This window comes from Myxine glutinosa, chromosome 1, assembly GCF_964187855.1.
Source record: "Myxine glutinosa chromosome 1, kmMyxGlut1.1, whole genome shotgun sequence".
Taxonomy (NCBI): Eukaryota; Metazoa; Chordata; class Myxini; order Myxiniformes; family Myxinidae; genus Myxine; species Myxine glutinosa.
In genome coordinates, this window is record NC_136261.1 from 348671016 (window position 1) to 348690759 (window position 19744).

Genomic DNA, 19744 nt, shown 5'->3' on the forward strand with positions numbered 1-19744 from the left:
CACTCTATCCATACACCACATCCTCCCTTCCATGGATGGTCCAGGGGTTTCGGCTAGTAAGGTTTATTTTCAGATGTGGAGGGAAGTCAGATTTGACCTCTGAGAACCGTGAGAGGTCAAATCCAAAATGGCAGCCAGTCCACCGAGTCTAATGTTCAAACGCGCTTAATTCTGGAACCAAATAGTGTAGAAAAACATTATAGGTGTCATTTCCAACTAAATTGGGGATGCCCAGAGGTGAATGATGCTTTCAATGAACTCCTAGGCATGCCAAGTGAGGTCAGTGAAGGCTCAATGTTACTGCCAGAGCGATTTGTGGTGCTGATGTACGATAGAACCAGTGAGAGCACGGAAGTGAATGATGCCAGGAAACAGCTCTTCACACAGAAGTGTAGAACTCTAGAGAACATTCCTCCAACCCAGGCAACACTCAAGCAGCACATCAAGCGCACTTGCTACCAGGCCAACTGTTGTAACCAGGCATTGGTCATGGATCCAGAGATGCCAGACCCACCTGACTGGGGCTGGACAAAGGAGACAACTGGGTGGCAGCCTCTTTGGACCACTCTTCCTGAAGCATCAAAATCGTGCCATGAATTGATCGACTGTGGCTGCAAGAAAGGGTGCATTGGACACTGCAAGTATGCCAAAGCTGCATTCAAGTGCACTGCACTGTGCTTCTGTTCTGGAGACTGTTAGATTTAGATCATTACCAATTTTCATCATTGCACTTGATTTAATGTAAGCTTTGGTGGACATACTTGGTTAGCTACAGTTATTTTTTCAGAGGTTATTGCATCATTCCTTGCAGTGTAAACACTTTTTTTTCATCATTTCTGGTCTTTGGGTGTTCTGTACCTATCCCTGTACCTGAAAAAATTAAGTTTTAAAAGTTCAATGAACTTTTTCCAATAGCAGTTCCAACTGCAGTATCATAAAAATAGATATTTAATGTAATTTGACCTTGACCGTGACCTAAATGCATGTCCTTGAGTTCTGGCGATCTCAAAAGTATCACCAAATGAATGGGCATCCCCAATTTAGTTGGAAATGACACCTATAAGCGCGTTTGAACATTAGACCCGGTGGACTGGTGGCCATTTTGGATTTGACCTCTCACGGTCCTCAGAGGTCAAATCTGACTTCCCTCCCCATCTGAAAATAAACCTTATGGTATATACTAACTATGCTAGAAATTTCATGCTTTTCTCAAAAAATGCACAATTTGTTAAAATATGAGAGCTTATCCGCTGTACTTGTATAGAATTTATTGATGTATTCCGATTTGAATTTTTAAAAATCCTGTTACTTGTCGCAACTAAGTTTCAGGCTCTGCCATGGACTGTCGGTCATAGTGGGTGAGGTGGCGCCAGAGCTCCAACTCAATGTGTTGGACTTTGTAGATAGATGGGATAGATATTTGGTCGATAAATGTTCACCTTGAGTGTTAATCGTAACATAATTTGACTGTGGATCTTGATAGATAAGTACTTGGTTGATAGTTATCCCTATGATTTTTGGAAAAAAACACGAAAATTGTAATGAAAATTCACCAACCCTGGTAGTTATGATCACCACATGGCAAGAAGGTGCGAGGGCAGTATAATTTTGGTCCCGCCCCCTGGGCGGTGTCAAAAGGTCAAATAACGGGCACGTTTTTGAACATTTTAAAATGAAACTTTGTGTATGCAATCAGCATCTGGGGATGCATGAAATATGTAACAATTTATTTTGGATTTGACCGCCACTTCATGCCCCAAACGGTGGGGACCTCGGGTCACGTATGTTAAAACGGAAGAAAACATTTTTCAAATCAAAAATTGACATTGGGTCGTAACTTCTTGCCATCTTTCACCATTGCATTAGGTGGGAAGTTTGGGGATTTGCGATGACGTGCCATCTTCTTCACTCTACTTCACCTTGAATATTCATCAAAACATGATTTGCCTGTGGAGGATGTTTTAAAAAACATTTCAAGAATGGGAAATGGAAAGGAAATGATTTGCAGCAAACAGGATGGTGAACAGGTGCAATTACCTTTGAACTGTCTAATTCTGAGTTTGATTCATGACCTGACTAAACTGGTGGATTCATGTTTCGCGGGTGGTGCACGTTGCATCACAGAGTGTACCGTTCCTTGGACAGACGTTGAGCCGGGTGTCCCAGCTGCTCATATTACCTGGTGGACGTTAAAGATCCCACAGTGTTTCTCACGAAGAGGGGGTGAGTCATCAGCAACTGCCTGGCCAGCCGGTTCATGAAAGGCTTGGGCCAACCTTCTTTCTCAGCCGACCCCACAAGAAGGTGGTATTAATTGGAGCTGTTAAAGTAGTTGTCAGAGTAGTTTCAAGATCCCACCATGTCCTTTTTAAAAAATTTATTTTAAGTAGGCCATTGTCACTCCCACCCTGCCCAAATTTGAAAGTTCTCCCCTAACTCTCTATAATGTCCAACAACCTGAGTTGGGGCTCTGGCACCACCTCACCCATTATGATCAATGGTCCATGGCAGACGCAGAGCCTGAAACTTAGTTGGGAAATTATTTGTATCGGAACATATCCGTAATTCTCCTCCAATGAAAAGTAATCTTTGATGTTACTTTTACCATGAATTTGCATGTATACCAATAAAGACATTTATGTATAGTCTACCAGGGTTGAGATACAGCTGATTGATAAAATTTTGATTGAGCAATTTGATACAGAAGACAGAGGATAGGGGAGAGAACAAGACAAGGGAATGTGGACGGGGGTGAGGAGAGCTGTATAAGGAGTTTGTGTGGAGATGAGAGGGAAGGGGCACTTGTATGACGGACGGGTGTCTAAGTACGTCTGAGAGAAGGGCTTCCTTAGCTCTAGTCCATTGATGACAACTTTTCAAGTCACGCAAAGTTTGATTTTTCAAATTGATACTTGATTATTTGACTAATTTCCCTCACCAAATGTAGTTGCACTTTTGCAAAGTGGTAGATTTTGTTTTTGTTTTTTCAATGAAACGAAGTTTAAGGGAATGGAAGAACACTAACAGAGGGTGTGGTCTGAACACGTCTGTAGGAAAGACGACAGGATGTAGTTGTTTACTGCCTGTGGAAGATTCAAATTCAACTAATATTCCTGCAGAACCTAGAGAAAAACCCCCTTGTGATGCAAAAAGTGCTGTTGATCGATACGACTGTATGGTTAGTAGTTTGACTTTGGGGTGATCGGTGATCAACATGTAGGTACATCAGCGGTGGCTATGCTTTTGTCAGCGCAACAGGAATAATTTATGATTTATTCCTCTCTCTCTCTCTCAGCCAAATGTTAATGCGATGGACCTCCCATTTGGAGATGATTTTGGCACCTGCGCTCCCTCGTTTTCTTCTTCCCACATGAACCTTCCCGTTGACATCCTCGCCACATCTTCGGTTTCCTCTTCTTCTTCCTCATGCATAGACTCTGTAAGTTCTTCTTGCCTCTGAAACTTTCTGAAATGCTACAACCTGTTTGTTCAATTAAAAGTAGCTGATTGAGGGTGGTTGTTCCAACCCAAATCCCTTTCTGTCACCACTTTGACTTGGAGCACTATGCCAGCTAGCCAGCTTGTCGTGTTGCCTTGAAGTCGTATTAGACGATGGGGGATGTCACCAACACATTTATCTCGCAACATAATTTGCAGTCGTCACTGGAGATGCCGTTGTTTGATACTGATGACGTGATATGAAGTACTGCACTAACCAGGCCGTGGTCTTTGAGGAACCCCAATATTTCGCAGATCATTTCCTTGCAAATCTAGGTCTATTCCAAGCCTCTGTCACTTGCCTATAAACCACCAAGATCAGATTGCAGTTGGGATCTGATTTCACTGCACAAAATCTTCAATGTCAGTGTTAAAGTAGCTTGCACGAAAGTATATGCTGTTTGTATGCTGTTAAAGTTGAAAAGTGTTCTGAATACATATAACGACTAACAAAAATGGCTTGGGGGTTAACTAGTTCATAATGAATGTTGGAATAAGATGTCCCATAAAAACACCAAGTAGTATGGCCGTGATCAGTTGGACAGAAAGACCCTTGTCTTCCTCCAGATCTTCCCCTGTTATTCCCCACCTTATGTGTGCTTCGTCCTTCATTGTCTTTTTATTCAATGTCTCCTGTAATGACTGTCGGTAATGGTGACTGAAAAAGCATGGCTGACGGCGTGTGGTGTCATCGTGCAAGGCGCCCCGAGCCCAAAGGGTGATGTGGTCGGCAGCACAGGAAATAGGGGAGCGCCTATGATGCCACGTACAAAGCTTTCAAAAATCCATTAATAACTAGAGCGATGCGACTGTGTCACCAATATGCCTCTGCATAGTCCCACAACGGGTATATGCCCTCGTTCACTGTCCTAAAAATAAGAAGTTTGATTTAAATCCCTTCAGCTGTTTTCAAGTATCACATTTTCACCAGGCATGGCAGGTTTCACATCAATCGGTGAATCGGTTTCAGAGAAGGGATTTTTTAAATTATGGGCTTTCAAGCTAATATGGCTGTCACACTATGTGGCATATGACCTTAAAATGTGCACTCTGCATATGTATGGGTAGGGGATGACGTTTGTGAAGTTTTGTGTTGATCGGATAAGGTTCGTTTTTCTATCCAACATGGCTGCCAAACTACATAACCTACGACATCATCATTTTAAAACTGTATGCAGCAGTGGTGTTAGATGATATTTGTAAAATTTCGCATCGATCGGGCAAGCTGTTTCAGATATAATTATTTAATATTTTCCTTCAATCCAATATGGCTGCCACACCATGTGACCAATGATGTTTTCGTAATCATCTTTTAATCGCCATGCCTCTGCCTCCCCATCTCTTCTCTCACATCCTGTGTTCCTATGTGTGTAAATTTTGAATTTAGATTAAGGTTTAATATACCCACCATTAAAAAAAAAATATATATATATATATGTATATGTATATGTCCATGGCTGGTTTTCATCAGCCATGGACTTGACTATATCTATCTATCTATCTATCTATCTTCTATCTTCTATCTATATATACAGTATATGTATATAAAATAAAGTTTTTGTTTCTTTGTTTGTTTCTTTGTTTGTTTCTTTGTTTGTTTGTTTGCGCAAGCTAATCTCCTGAACGGTGAAAGATAGGAGGAAACTTCTAATACAAAAAATGTCGGGACGGGCCCCGGGAAGGTTTTAGGCTAGGTGGCGAGACCGTTCGAGGCCCACCTCGGCCGGGACTAAGGCCATTAGTTCCCAATACAGCGTGGAATATTATGAAGCTTGCGAGGAATGTCCTTTGGCAGCATAACAGCAAGGACCGGTAGAAATTCCATGTAATGTAAAATATTATGTCTAGTCCTCAAACCCCCCTGCCTCCCACAAACTCCCTTGTAAAGCCTCAACCCCTCTTTCCCAACTCTGTCCATTCTCTGCCCCCTCCCCACTCATGACAACTCTCTATCCTCAACCCCTTTCTTCAAGTCTTCAACCCATCTCCCTTTCCCCATCCCCAACCACAAGTGATCAACCCCAAATCTTCAAACCAGCTCTCCCAGCTCTGTCCACTCTCTGCCCTTATCCCACCCCAACTCTGTCATCTCACCCCCATCCTTTTTTCAAGTCCCTAACCCCAGGTCCGCATAATCGTCATTAACTGCTAAGGTTTCTTGGAAGTAAATCGATGAAAAGGTAATTATACATTGGACAGAATTGACTGAATAGTTTGTAGTTACATTATTTTTATTTTTTTTCTGGTAGGTGTGCAAACCAGCGACTGAGGCTACACACCACCCGTGTGTGCAACAAAAATGCACATTACTCAAAATTGCATGAATATCGATATTGTTTGACCTCCGCATACACTTTATAGACCCAAGAGCTCTTAAATGAGGTATAATCCAGCACTACACATGCTGTGTTTACGCCATTTACCCCGTTCAGACATGATTGCACAACTTGCATTTTTGTACGCATTATTTTTTTTGACGCGCCATGTCTAAAGAGGTAGCAAGATGGTGTATGTGCTGCGACTGAGAACAGAAGGAGATTATTATCCCCACACTTTAAAAAAAAAAAAATTGTAAACGGCTCCTGTCTGTCTGTCCATTATTATAGTCATGCTATCGCCTAAAATAGTTGAGCAGAAATTCACCAAATTTAGTAGTTGTGATCACCACATGGTATGAAGGTGCAGTGCATGAGCGGTGTCATTTTGGCCCCACCCCCTGGGGCGGGGTCAAAAGGGCAAACACTGAAAAATGCAATTGGGGGCACATTGTAAAACATTTTAAAATGTAACTTTATATTTGCAGTCAACATTGGGAGACGAATGAAATGAAGAATTCCTTTTTTTGGAATTGATCCCCAGTTCCTGCCCCAGGGGTGGGGACTTTGGGTCAGAGGTAAATCGGGGAAACAATTTCACTAAAAATTTGATATTTGGTCATTCTTTTTGGAACTTTTTGCCATCTTTCAACTTTGCTTTAGGTGAGAGGCATGTGGATTTGTGATGGCGTGCCATCGACTTCGCTCTAGTTCCATTTTAAAGTGAAGGGTATGAATATAGTACAGTACCACCATATTGCAAATTAATACCCATTGATTTGTGGGGTGCCATTAGACCGGTTTTATTTTTAATCTGCACGTCAAGTTGTTGCTGCTTTGTTTTTAATCTGCATGTCGTCGGACTATATTTACGACTGGGATGTCGTAATCGAGTGGTGTCAAATAACTTTTGTCAAATAACAAATAAATAAATAAATAAATAATTTTCATAAAACTTTCCCTAAAGCCTACAAAATGAGTGGAAATCGGCCTGTATCGACTCCATCAAGCTCTCGTGGTTAGATGTCTCGCCACTCTATAAACTTTAGCTCCCCACCCACATCCAGACCTCGACATGCAATCTGTATTTTATCGGTGAGTACAGTGCAGTGCCGTACTCGGTTTTTTTCTATTTTGCTGTATTTATGGTGGGTATTCATTTAATTGCACATTTAGTGATGTTCTGTATTGATTTTCCGAGTTCTATCTTGCATTTTGTTAGGTTAGGCTTGGTTGCGTAAGGTGTCCTAACATCAGCCCCCCCAGGAACACATCTTCAATTGATTACAGTACACTATGTCTGTAAGGAAAATCTTTTTCGCTCAACACAACATTCATGGAATTCATCCAATTTACAGTCACGTGAAAAAGTAAGTACACCCCATGTAAAGTTTTGCCTTTTTCAACATATTTCAACATCCAACTATTTGATCTTCATTTCAACAATATTGATTGATAAAGGTGATATAATATAACAAATATCATGAAACATTTACATTTTGTAGTCCATTGTATAATTTAAATAAACATAAATGCAAATTTCGCATGTAGAAAAAGTAAGTACACCCCCACATTTATCACTACTTCAAATACCTAAAATTAGAATCAGGTGCACCAGCTCAGGTGCAAATGATTAGAACATCGTTAGAGAGGATCTTGGAGGAACCTGTCTTATTTAAACCTCAAACATTTAGTTTGGTTTGCTCTTTGTTGTTGAAGTGTGTGGCGTCACCATGCCGCAATCAAAAGAGCTCTCTGAGGCCTTCAGAAAGAATGTTATAGATGCCTACGAGTCTGGGAAGGGATTTAAAAAGATCTCCAAACAATTTGAAATCGATTATTCGACTGTCCCGAAGATCATCTACAAGTGGAGAAGATTCCAAACAACTGCCAACTTGTTCAGGCCAGGCCGCCGGAGCAAGTTCAGCCCGAGAGCAGACCGCAAGATGCTGAAAGAAGTCGATAAGAACCCCAGAATGTCATCACAGGACCCACAGGTAGCTCTTGCCACTGTTGATGTCAAAGTGCACGAGTCTACCATAAGAAAGAGGCTGCACAAATTTGATCTACTTTGGAGGTGTGCCAGGAGGAAACCTTTGCTGTCCAGAAAGAACATCAGGGCAAGACTAAAGTTTGCCAATGAACACCTAGGCAAAGACAAGCACTTCTGGAACAATGTGCTCTGGACAGATGAGTCAAAGGTAGAGCTATTTGGCCACAGTACCAGAAGACATGTTTGGCGAAAACCAAAGACAGCATTTGACCACAAGAACCTGATACCAACTGTAAAGCATGGTGGTGGAAATATTATGGTTTGGGGCAGTTTTGCTGCATCAGGGCCTGGGCAGCTCACCATCATAGAATCCACAATTAATTCTTTATTGTACCAGAGGGTGCTTGAGGATAATGTGAGGCCATCTGTCGGAAAGTTGAAGCTCAACCGAAGGTGGACCTTGCAACATGACAATGATCCTAAACATACCAGTAAATCCACCAAGGAATGGCTGAAAAGAAAGAAATGTAGGGTTCTGGAATGGCCAAATCAAAGCCTGGATCTAAATCCCATCGAGATGTTGTGGGGGATTTGAAACGAGCTGTGCATGCAAGAAACCCCTCAAACATCGCACAGCTGAAAGAATTCTGCATGGAGGAGTGGGCCAAAATTTCTCCCAGTCGATGTCAGAGACTGGTAGACAGTTATAAGAAACGATACTTGAGGTTGTTTCTGCCAAAGGGGGCAATACCACCTATTAGAGCCAAGTGTGTACTTACTTTTTCCACATGCGAAATTTGCATTTATGTTTATTTAAATTATACAATGGACTCCAAAATGTAAATGTTTCATGACCTAGGGGTGCTACCGTTAACCTTTAATGATGATTATATTTACTCACAAGTGTGGGTTCTCAAAACCGCAGCACTCTACCCCTCCTTTTGCCAGGCTCGATCCGAGCCGAAACCTGGGTCAGGACTACTTTTACAACTACATGTGACACTTAGGTGTAGTTTCCCTCTACTTTTAACCTCACCCTGAGTGCGACAGTTTTAACCCTAGATATGTCCCACCTGCACGTTGTATCCTATCTGACTGACTCACGCCCACAATTAACCGAATTACGGAATTATTTTCAAGCTAAACATTTAAGCCGGTGGGGAGCATGTTATTTACAAGACACTACTAATTATTTACAACGACAACCCAGGACCTGTCTTTTGTGGGAAAAAGAGAAGAACTTTTGAGAAGAGGAAATACCATTGCCATGCACTGCACTAATACACCATACCCATATGTACGAATACCCACCGTTTAGAGGCCATTTTTCCCTGCAAAGCGGGGGTTGGCCTTTTCGGGGACCGTGGTTGTTGTTGTTTTTTGGTCCCCTTTTTGAAGCAATGTTTTACGGCCGGATGCCCTTCCTGCCGCCAACCCTGTTTGTCGCCTTTTTACGATAAACAGGGAATTACCAGTGTACTGGTACTCAATTTGCCGACCTCGGAAGGATGACAGGCTGAGTCAACCCCCCTGGCGTTAATTCAGCGATTGACCGGGATTCGAACCCAGGATCCTTGGATCCTAAGCTGGCACCCTAGCCGCTAGCCCAACACCAGGGCTCCATATGTACCAATAGATGCACCATTAAAAAAAAAAAAAATGCACGAAAAGCACCATCACCCAAAATGCACACAAACATTTCAATACTAATAAATGATGACGTCTTGTGCTTGTCTTGACCGCTGGGTCGATGGATCCTTGCTTGATCTTCTTACTTGATGGATTCATTAATAAAAAGGGCACAAACCGTGTCCGCTTTTTTAAAACTTTTTTTTAATATTTTTTTTATGGCCAGCAGGGCCAACTCAGGTGGTCCGCCTGCATGGCATCGATGCCACTTAGAACAGTGGTCCGCAAGTAAGACACCGCTGGCAGCAATGCTCCGCTCCAGCAAAGGTGCCAGGCCACAGAACGTGTGGTCCAAAGGTGCCAGGTCACAGAACGTGTGGTCCATATGGTGTATCAGTGCAGGCAGGCAGCAGGGTGCAGGCAGCAAGAGTGCGGCCGCACAATTCAGGGCACCTGCACACTCCCCTCGCAAAAAAGCCCATAGGTCCATGAGTGGGGAAGGAAGACAAAGCAGAGGTTAGCGGGGTGCAAGGGCGCAAGGGTACACGTCATAACAAGGCAATGCGACATGAAGGGCGCGGGAGAGCGAGCTGAGAAAGCTCGTCCCTACTCGTTCATCACCCCCCATGTCACCTACTCTACCCTTGCCCTTCCCCGTATTTACACAATTTACAAATCCCGTCTCTACTGTCTCGTCCCCCATATCTCCCCTAATGCCAAATTCGTTACCAATTCCTCCCAAGAAGGAAGGGATGGAATAAACACAATGTTCAACTCTGTCATGATGCGTCTTTACCATCCAAACGTTCACAAAACCTGGTGTGGAGTCCTATCACCTCGGTGAGTGGATGCGGATGGTGCGAAGAGATTTTCTCCTAACTATACTCTAATTGACATTAACACTTTGACTACCCGGGGTCTTGCCCTGCCAATCCATTGGCCACTGTTACTCTATGTGGTTCTAAAAACCAATTCCCATTGCCCATACTGTGGTGCTCTCCCAATTTTGGGGTCTCCCCCCAATTTTTCTCTGTGCCCTCGCACAATTTCGGGGCTGGGTCGTGTGGCTCTCCCAGCAGGTCTACTTACCTGCGCACCTCCGCCACTGAACGTCACCACCCGAGCTTGCCTAGCTCCTCACACTACACTAACCGGGAAGGCCCTCCCTGGCACTTACCCCCTCTATGCCCACCTCGGCATCGGGCAACCCGGGTCCTTCCCATGGATCCCCGGGCCCCACTGAACTCTACACAACACTACCTGGCTCCCAGAGCCTACCTGCGGCCTCACCTGGCCGACAGACTACCAGTGGCGGAGTGCTCATTTAACCACACGCACCAACAGGCTCACACGTCCAGCCATTCCACTTCACTTATGCACCTTATGCACCTTCACTTAAGCACTTCTTGCTACTACTCGCACCACAGATGTCAATATCCAACCAATTTACCTACTCCCTCTACCTAACTTTAAACTACCCTCCCCGGGTTTTCGTGAAGGGGTCCATCCTTCCCCCTTCCACTCCTTCGCACCATACACTCCACACCACGTATTCCACACTACTCACTCCACACCATTTATTCTATACCACCAAGCTCTCTTGCACACTATTGTGCTCTCACCATTCATCCACTTGCACCCCTTGCAAGGCAATCACTCAATAAACAATTACACACATCCTCAATACTCTGCTCATACACTTTCACACACACACATCCTTCATGAGCATTGCCTCTCAATTCCTCATTTGCTCACCAGCACTACCAAGACTCTCATTCGCAATGCCTCATTTCTGCCTAAAGCTCATCATCCTGCTCATACACACAGTATCATTTAGCTAACTATTTCCGCTAATATTAGTGCTCCCCTGTCATCCCTTTACACTAAGCACATCCCTCGTCATTATTATCCACCTAAGCTCTCTACGGCCCCTCTACCTGTATCAATGTCACTACTTAACTCTCAAGTCTCCTAAAGTCATCTCTAAGTCCCTATACATTTATCCTAGCCCTCCCTGGCTAGTTCTCACCACCAAACCCCATAAATCTAACGCTCCTTTGCCCCAATATTGAGGGATGGTAGAGCTACCATCCATTTACATCACTATCGCCATTTGTCCACTATACTCGAGCCTCTCAGGGTGGAAATACATTTTTACAGCTCGGCTTCGAAAAACCGAGCCATGTGTACGGGTGGTCTGTCTCCTGTTGGTTGGGTCCGTCCGGCATTTTCTATTCTGCGGAGGAGGGCATACTTGGACCGAGGTTCCAGGCGCCATCCTGGCGCGGAGCCCTTCGGTCTCCGGCCCGATGACCCAACCTAACCCGGTCGGAACACCGCGCCCGCCAGGGGGCGAAGGTCCGACCTGGCCTTTCTCCCCCGGAATCGTGCCGGTCGCCGCTACGACGTGGCACCGACCATACAGGGCGGAGCCCGGCCCGAATCGTGCACGGCGCTCCATGCAAGAGCGCCGCGGCAACGATCCCCGCCGGCCCCCGCAGCACACAAAGAACACCACGCCCCGAGAGCTCGCGTCGGCTATACGTCGGCCTAAGCGCTGCCCCGGTCAGCGTCGATGCTCGAGTCGCATTCTCACCTTCACACGTGACACTTTTCTCACTCGCACATCCCATACACTCCGTTATCACACACTCCTCTGTTACACACCTTTCTTCCACGCACTCCTCCCGTGCACTCTCCCCCGTTACGTACTCCGTAACCACCACGGGTGTGCACTCTTGCATCCACCCACTCACGCACACCTACCCACGGGTGTGCAATCTCCTGCTGCACACCCAATCACACACTCTGGTGTGCATCCCCACACACTCTCTCCATCCATCTCTCACACTGTGTCACACTCTCCCACTTTCACACTCTGTAACATACTCACGCTTTGGCGCACACCTTTTACTCACACTCGCGCCATTCTCTTTCGTACAGCGCACCACGGACCTTCCACAAGCGCCCGGGTGATGCCGGGATCCCAAGCGCGTGAAAAATCCTTTCGCGCCAAACCTTTTCGTGCCATATACAGCCCGGCTTACCTTCGGGATCCTCCTCTCCACACGCAGCTGCAAATCTTTATTGGGATTAATAAGTACGGCATCATGATGTGAATACAGACTTTGTACATATTCCATCTTTTCCTCCCGCGATTGCTCTTCTAAGTCCGCCGTCTCTCCAATCCCAATTTCCATTATAATTATTCCATTTTCTTTTTCCTCGATGACCGCTGGTGCTAATAAAATTTTATTTTCTACTTCGGCGGTCGTCGGCTTCTCCATACCCCATGTCGCGATTTCTATACCAGTCCATGTATCTGCGCTTTGCTCAGCCTCGCTTAACCCGCGCTCCTCAAGCCGCGCTACCCCGTCGCATACCCGTGTGCCTTTCCCGCTCGACCTGCGGTCTATTTCCTTCCCGTATTCTTTTATGTGGCCACCCATTCTGTTTTCAAACCCCGTTAAGCCCTCGTTTATTTCTCTGGCTCGGCCATTCACGTCCTTCAACTGGCCCCCTAATTTGCTTTCTAATCCCCCCAATTTGCTTTCTAACCCCCCAATTTGATTTCCCATATCATTTCTCAATCCCCCAATTTGGTTTCCCAATTGCTCCCCCATTCTGTTTTCCATTCCCTCACTATCGGCCCTCATTTCTCCCATCTCCTTCCTCAATCCCCCAATTTGGCTTCCCAATTGCTCCCTGTTCTTTTCCATCTCCTTACTCAATCCCCCAATTTGGTTGCCCATATCATTTTTCAATCCCCCAATTTGGATTCCCATCTCCATTTGTATGGCTGCCTGTAGCTGCGCAATGAAGGCCTGCATATCCATCCCTCCCATTTGCGCAGCAGGCGCGGCCCTCGTCGCCATGTGCGAGGCGCCGCCATTTTGTGCGCCTGCAACCCCTACTGCCGCACCCTCTTCAACCTCCTCTTCCATTCCTTCCAATTGTCCCACTTCTTCTCAGGGGTCCTGGGTTAACTCTAATTCCTCCTCATCTACCCCCACCGGCATCCGATCGCCTTGGCTATCCATGGCACGATTTAATTTAGATGTTAAATAAAATTTCGGCCGCTCGTAATTTTGACCAAATTTATCCAACAGATAAAAAATTTGGTTCAGGTCCCAAATCCCACTCTTGACACCAATTGTTACGGATCTCCGACGTCGGCTCTCCCCTTATCAAGAGGGGGTTAATCCCCTTGTCTTTTATCTGGCCGACGCGACCCTGGAGGTTATAACGTTCCTTCCGGTCGGTGGTAAATAGGGTTGTTGGTCGAGTTTTAGTCCTATTACCTAAGTACTACCACCGACCGTGAAGCAAGGGAATAACTCCCGCTCAAATCACGGATATCAGGTGGAAACCCCGAGCGGATAGCGATCCGCGATCCGAGCTGTTAACAATGGCTAACCCGATTATAGCAGTTCCGAATCGTGCCGCGTTTACCCAATGCAGAAAAGACTAGGGCGATCGGATTGAGAGGAAACCAGGAAAATAGGAAGAACAGATTGGTTTATTAATTATGTACAAAGAAGAAGAGGAAACGAAAGAATGTACAAGAAAGAAAGAGGAAGGAAAAGTACACAGGGCAGTCTTAACTACAGTCTTAACTTATTCCCTGAACTCGGGTCCGATCGCTCTCAGATTCGGTCTCAGACTCCAGACTCACACGGGGATGCAGATGGTAGGGTGGAAGGTCCGGCGATGGTGTCCACGCTCCGATCCGGCTCCGGTCCTTTATCCATACCAGCAGATGAAACCCGGCAGGCAGCTCTCCGCGTAGCGTAGCACGAGTGGACAATTATCGTGATGGGGAAAGGTAAGCTTGGGCTATCGGCGTACGTAATTTGTGTACCGGCGCTTTTGTACTCGCGCTACCGGTCTTACTCGCTCCAAGCGCCCCCTCCCCAATGTCCTGCACGGTGCAGTTCTCAGTAATGCTTGCCGTGCGCTCGCCCAATCAGCCCTCTCGGGAAGCGCAATTCATTCCAGACCTTTCAATACCAATCTTGGCTTCATTCCTTTCGCAATGAGTGCTGCTCCGTAAGGTCTTATCACACTGCACCTTCCTCACAAGTCCTTCAAATCGCAGCAGTCCTTCACATAAGCGCAAATTGTCCAAGTCCAGTCCGCACAGTCCTGTTGAGGGCTTTTCGTGCACGCTTTTATAACCAAGCCAGCGAACGCTCTCGAAGCCCAAAACCATGCCCTGTCAGGCGACCTCACCTCAGCCCTGGTTGGCTGGTTATGGCTTACCGACCAACGCATTTTGGAGCACAATGTTCAACCCAGTGTCAGAAAGCTGGGTCGCCGTCGAAGGTCATGGGACCTGCAGCAGGACAATGACCCCAGACACCCTTGAAAAAGCACCCAGGAATGGTTCAACACAAAATGCTGGACTGTTCTGAAGTGGCCAGCAATGAGTCCAGATCCAAATACCATTGAACACCTGTGGGGAGATCGGAAAACAGCAGTTGGGAGAAGGCACCTTTCAAATCTGGGAGAACTGGAGCAGTTTGCACAAGAAGAGTGGGCCAAACTTCCAGTAGAGAGGTGTTGGAAGCTCATTCATGGCTATAGGAAGCACTTGACTGCAGTTATTTTGTCAAAAGGCTGTGATACCAAATATTAAGTCTCGGGTGTCAATAATTTTGTCAATGCCATTTCTTTTTATTTTCTGATTCAAAAGGATATATTAAGTTCTGAATCAAAAACAAAGGCTCTTTAATATTAACAGTGAAATAAAGAATTGTGGAGACCAAATACTTTTGTCAATTTCAACGTATTTTTCGTGAAAATTGTGTTATTTGAAAAAGTTGCAAGGGTGCCAATATTTTTGGCCACGACCGTGTGTATATATATATGTATGTATATATATATATATGTATGTATATATGTATATATATATATATATATGTATATATATATATATATATGTATATATATATATATATATGTATATATATATATATATATATATATATATATATATATGTATATTATATATATATATATATATATATATATGTATATATATATATATATATATATATATATATATATATATATATGTATATATATATATATATATATATATATATATATATATATATATATATATATATATATATATATATATATATATAAATATACAGTGGAACCTTGACTTACGAGTTTAATTCGTTCTGTGACCGAGCTCGTAACTCAATTTGCTCGTTTCTCAAATTAAATTTCCCCATTAAAATGCATTGAAATGCTATTAATCCGTTCCAGCCCGCCAAAAACCACACCAATTTTTTTTTAAATATACAGTATATATAAAAATATCTCGCGCTTTATATTTCACCTGTATGCAGCATACAAGTTGGCAGGATGGCCTGGACTGGAGGTACGCACACTTGACTCTAAACTGTCCAGCCTGGTTTGAATCCCGACCCAGCTATAACCTGTCATGGGTGAATCACAGGCAGGGTGATTCATCAATGTGTGTACCGCTAAACTGGGCGCCCCGTTTGCGTCCCATTAGTTGTTGGATGTTAAGGATCTCACCGTGTTTTCCACAAAGAGAAGGCGAGCTATCGCCGGCACTCTGAACAAGTTGTGGCCTGGCATGCTCTTCTCCTCTGCCGTTATATACGTCCTCCTCGGCATCTTTTTCCAGAAGAGCCCTGTCTCGTCACAGTTGAAGATTTGCTGGGGGATGTATCGTTCGGCTTCTATCAGTTCGGCAAAAGTTATAATAAAATCTTCAGCTGCCTTCACATCCGCCTCACCAAGTCGACAACACGCACACCTCGCTCATGTTTTTCGACGATTGCGTGTTTTATATCCAAGCACATCATCCTCTCTTCCCTTGGCACTCAATTTCTTAGGACCCATGGTTAAAACTAAGAAATTTTCCAAAATAACCAAAATGCGAAAACAAAGCAGCAGCGATATACGGCAGAGATACTTGCATGGCAAGATAACCACGTGACCAGAACCACTTGGTGGCGGGTGGCGTAAGCTCGTAACTCAGATCTCGGCTCGCATCTCAAAGCAATAAACCGCCCGAGCGACGGCTCGTATCTCGGAAAACTCGTAAGTTGGTGCACTCGTAAGTCAAGGTTCCACTGTATATATATATATATATATATATATATATATATATATATATATATATATATATATATATATTGTGAGAAACCCCCCGGTGAAACCACCTTTGTTCTCACCCAAATGAGTGCCCCGCCCACCACTGACGTAACCTCCTGGGAGCCTCACGCGATTGGGAGGCGAGTCGGGACGTGATTGGTGGAGGGTCAGAGAGCGCGGCCGCCATCTCATGATACGGACGCAGCTCGGAGGTTCGAGGCCTCGAGGCGAGGGGACTTTCGTTACGCCTCACGACAGCGAGTTGTGCTGATCGTTTATAGTCATGGATTGTACGAGTGAGTGATTCCGGAAGAGAACGAGTGATTCCGGAGATCGTAGATTGGAACTGTGAGTCCTATATTGCCTGCTTCGTGTTGGAGCTCCTGGCCGACCGTTCCTGGCGGCCTTGTGTGGTATTCCATCCTGGTATCCTTCGAGTCCCGGAGCTCGTCGATTGGAGCCGCGAGGATCTTACCTGCGTCTTGTGGGAGCGTCTGTGGCCGACCGTTCCTGCAGGCTTGTGCAGCCTATTCCATTTGTTACCTTTCATGGTTTTTGTGATCGAGCCAATAAAGCATCGTGCCTTACCCCTAGAAGGCCGATTAAAACACAATTGTGTTGATTACGTCTCTTTTGTCCACTCCGTGGATTACTTGAAGCCCGGACATTCACGTCCGTATTCCGTGCTGGGGAACATTTACCAGGCGGGATCGCGACAATATATATATATATATATATATATATATATACATATATATATATATATTGTTACGGACCGCGGATAAGATGTTGGTTTGCCGAGCGGATGGCACCGCGGCCGAACAGTTACCCCGACTAACCCGATTCCTGAACGTTGGCCGGATCGCGCCACAGATATTCAATAGGGAAAAGACAAAGGCGACACGGATGTGAAGAAGAAGAATAAGAAAAAAAGGGTTTGCAATACGAATATAATTTATTTGCTATTTACAGGACCAAAGAAACCAAGGAGTAGGAAAGATAATAAAATAATGTACAGAAGATATTAGAGACACAGTGAAAATCGCTAGCTTACCTACAGTCTTAATTAACCCAGGGACAAGACACACAGAACAAACTCACGTACAACAAAAGGATGGAAAGGCAGGAGGTGGATGGCTGGAGGGAGAGGAAGGTCCAACGGGTCCTGCAGCACGATCGGCGCGTTTCGCAGCCGCCGTTCCTTCGCGGCCCTGCTCACAACTGCCGTCCAGGCCCCAAGCTGCTGTTGTTGCTGCTGTGGCTGTTGCTGCTGCGGCTGTGTGGACGTTGCGTGCTCTTTTCAGGACTCGTCTCTCTCGTCTTGTCAAAGCTCATCTGGTCCAACCACTCAACTCAACAACTTGCAGGTCTCCCTGTCCAACTACTGCACTCAACAACGCAACCACTCAACTACCTCTTGCTTCTTGCGCGCATGCTTTTATAGCGCCTCCGGCAATCAAGCCGCCGGCCTTCAGGACACGCCCATCGGTCAACTCGCCTCGGCCCTGATTGGTCGGCACGGCCCTCTAGCTCCGCCCTTGATGACGACGGGCGGGCACGCCCTTCTTCCCCGACCCGAGCACATGTTCAATGGTGGTTTTGGAGGGGATGTAATTGGCAATCGAGGCTTGGCAATGAAAGTTTTGGGAGTGGGAATGGGGAATGAAAGGAATCTACTCTATTTCACTTGGTGCAATGGAGTGTCATCTTAATGGAAGACAAGGCCTTACCCTAATACACATAATAAAGATATAACTATCAACCAGGGGGAAATCTATGATTGGCTAACGTGTATGCTTTATGGAACTAACTACGGGAACGCCCTTTGACCTTTATACAACAGACTGGAGGCAGGAGGGTCCAGAATAAAGCAATATTTCACAACAATTTACTATACAATACAACACAATAAAAAAAACACAATCCTCATATCCGCAACAATATATATATATATATATACACACACACAGTGAAACCTTGACTTACGAGTGCACCATCTTACGAGTTTTCCGAGATACGAGCCGTCGCTCGGGCGGTTTATTGCTTTGAGATGCGAGCCGAGATCTGAGTTACGAGCTTACGCCACCCGCCACCAGGTGGGTTCCGGTCACGTGGTTATCTTGCCGTGCAAGCATCTCTGCCGTATATCGCTGCTGCTTTGTTTTCGCATTTTGGTTATTTTGGAGCTTACGCCACCCGCCACCAGGTGGGTTCCGGTCACGTGGTTATCTTGCCGTGCAAGCATCTCTGCCGTATATCGCTGCTGCTTTGTTTTCGCATTTTGGTTATTTTGGAGCTTACGCCACCCGCCACCAGGTGGGTTCCGGTCACGTGGTTATCTTGCCGTGCAAGCATCTCTGCCGTATATCACTGCTGCTTTGTTTTCGCATTTTGGTTATTTTGGAGCTTACGCCACCCGCCACCAGGTGGGGTTCCGGTCACGTGGTCATCTTGCCATGCAAGCATCTCTGCCGTATATCGCTGCTGCTTTGTTTTCGCATTTTGGTTATTTTGGAAAATTTCTTAGTTTTAACCATGGGTCCTAAGAAATTGAGTGCCAAGGGCAGTACTGAGAAGAAGAAGAGGATGATGTGCTTGGATATAAAACACGCAATCGTCGAAAAACATGAGCGAGGTGTGCGTGTTGTCGACTTGGTGAGGCAGTACGATCGTAGCAGTACGATCGAAACATTTTGAAAGGGAGGAAGAAACAAACCTCGTTGGACAGGTTTTTATTGAAACGCCCTGCAAGTGAAAGCGAGGAAAATGTGGCGAAAAAGGCAAAAGTCATCTCCTCCACCTCCGCCAGCATCTTCGTCTGATCTTCAAGGTAAATACACTTAATAAAACCAGTTTATTTCTTTACATTGTGGCGGACACGGAAGCTCACTGGCGTGGTGACATCATTCCGCGCACCAAGTGGGCGGGGGCCACGCCGAGGGGTAGGCGTGGCCTCAGGATATACACCGGGCACGCAGCCCGGAGCGCGCCAGTGTTACAGTGAGCTCTTGAATAAAGACTCTTACAAATTACCGCGTTGTCCGCTTCCTCCTTGTTTACAAGCAGTGCGCGTAACGCCGCTTATTATGTACAGTATATACGAGGTCGTGCTTGTTTATACATTATTTGTTATTTATAAAGTACATTTTTCTTATTTAAGAACACGTAA

General features: G+C 45.2%; 1 protein-coding gene across 1 annotated transcript in view; it reads left to right on the top strand.

Annotated features, from left to right (window-relative positions):
- Positions 1-19744, top strand: part of CREBRF (CREB3 regulatory factor) — an 80673-nt gene that overhangs the window by 17246 nt on the left and 43683 nt on the right. The window contains exon 3 of the mRNA XM_068098661.2: positions 3296-3439. Within this exon, the coding sequence (XP_067954762.2) occupies positions 3296-3439 (144 nt within the window). The remainder of the gene's footprint in view (positions 1-3295; positions 3440-19744) is intronic.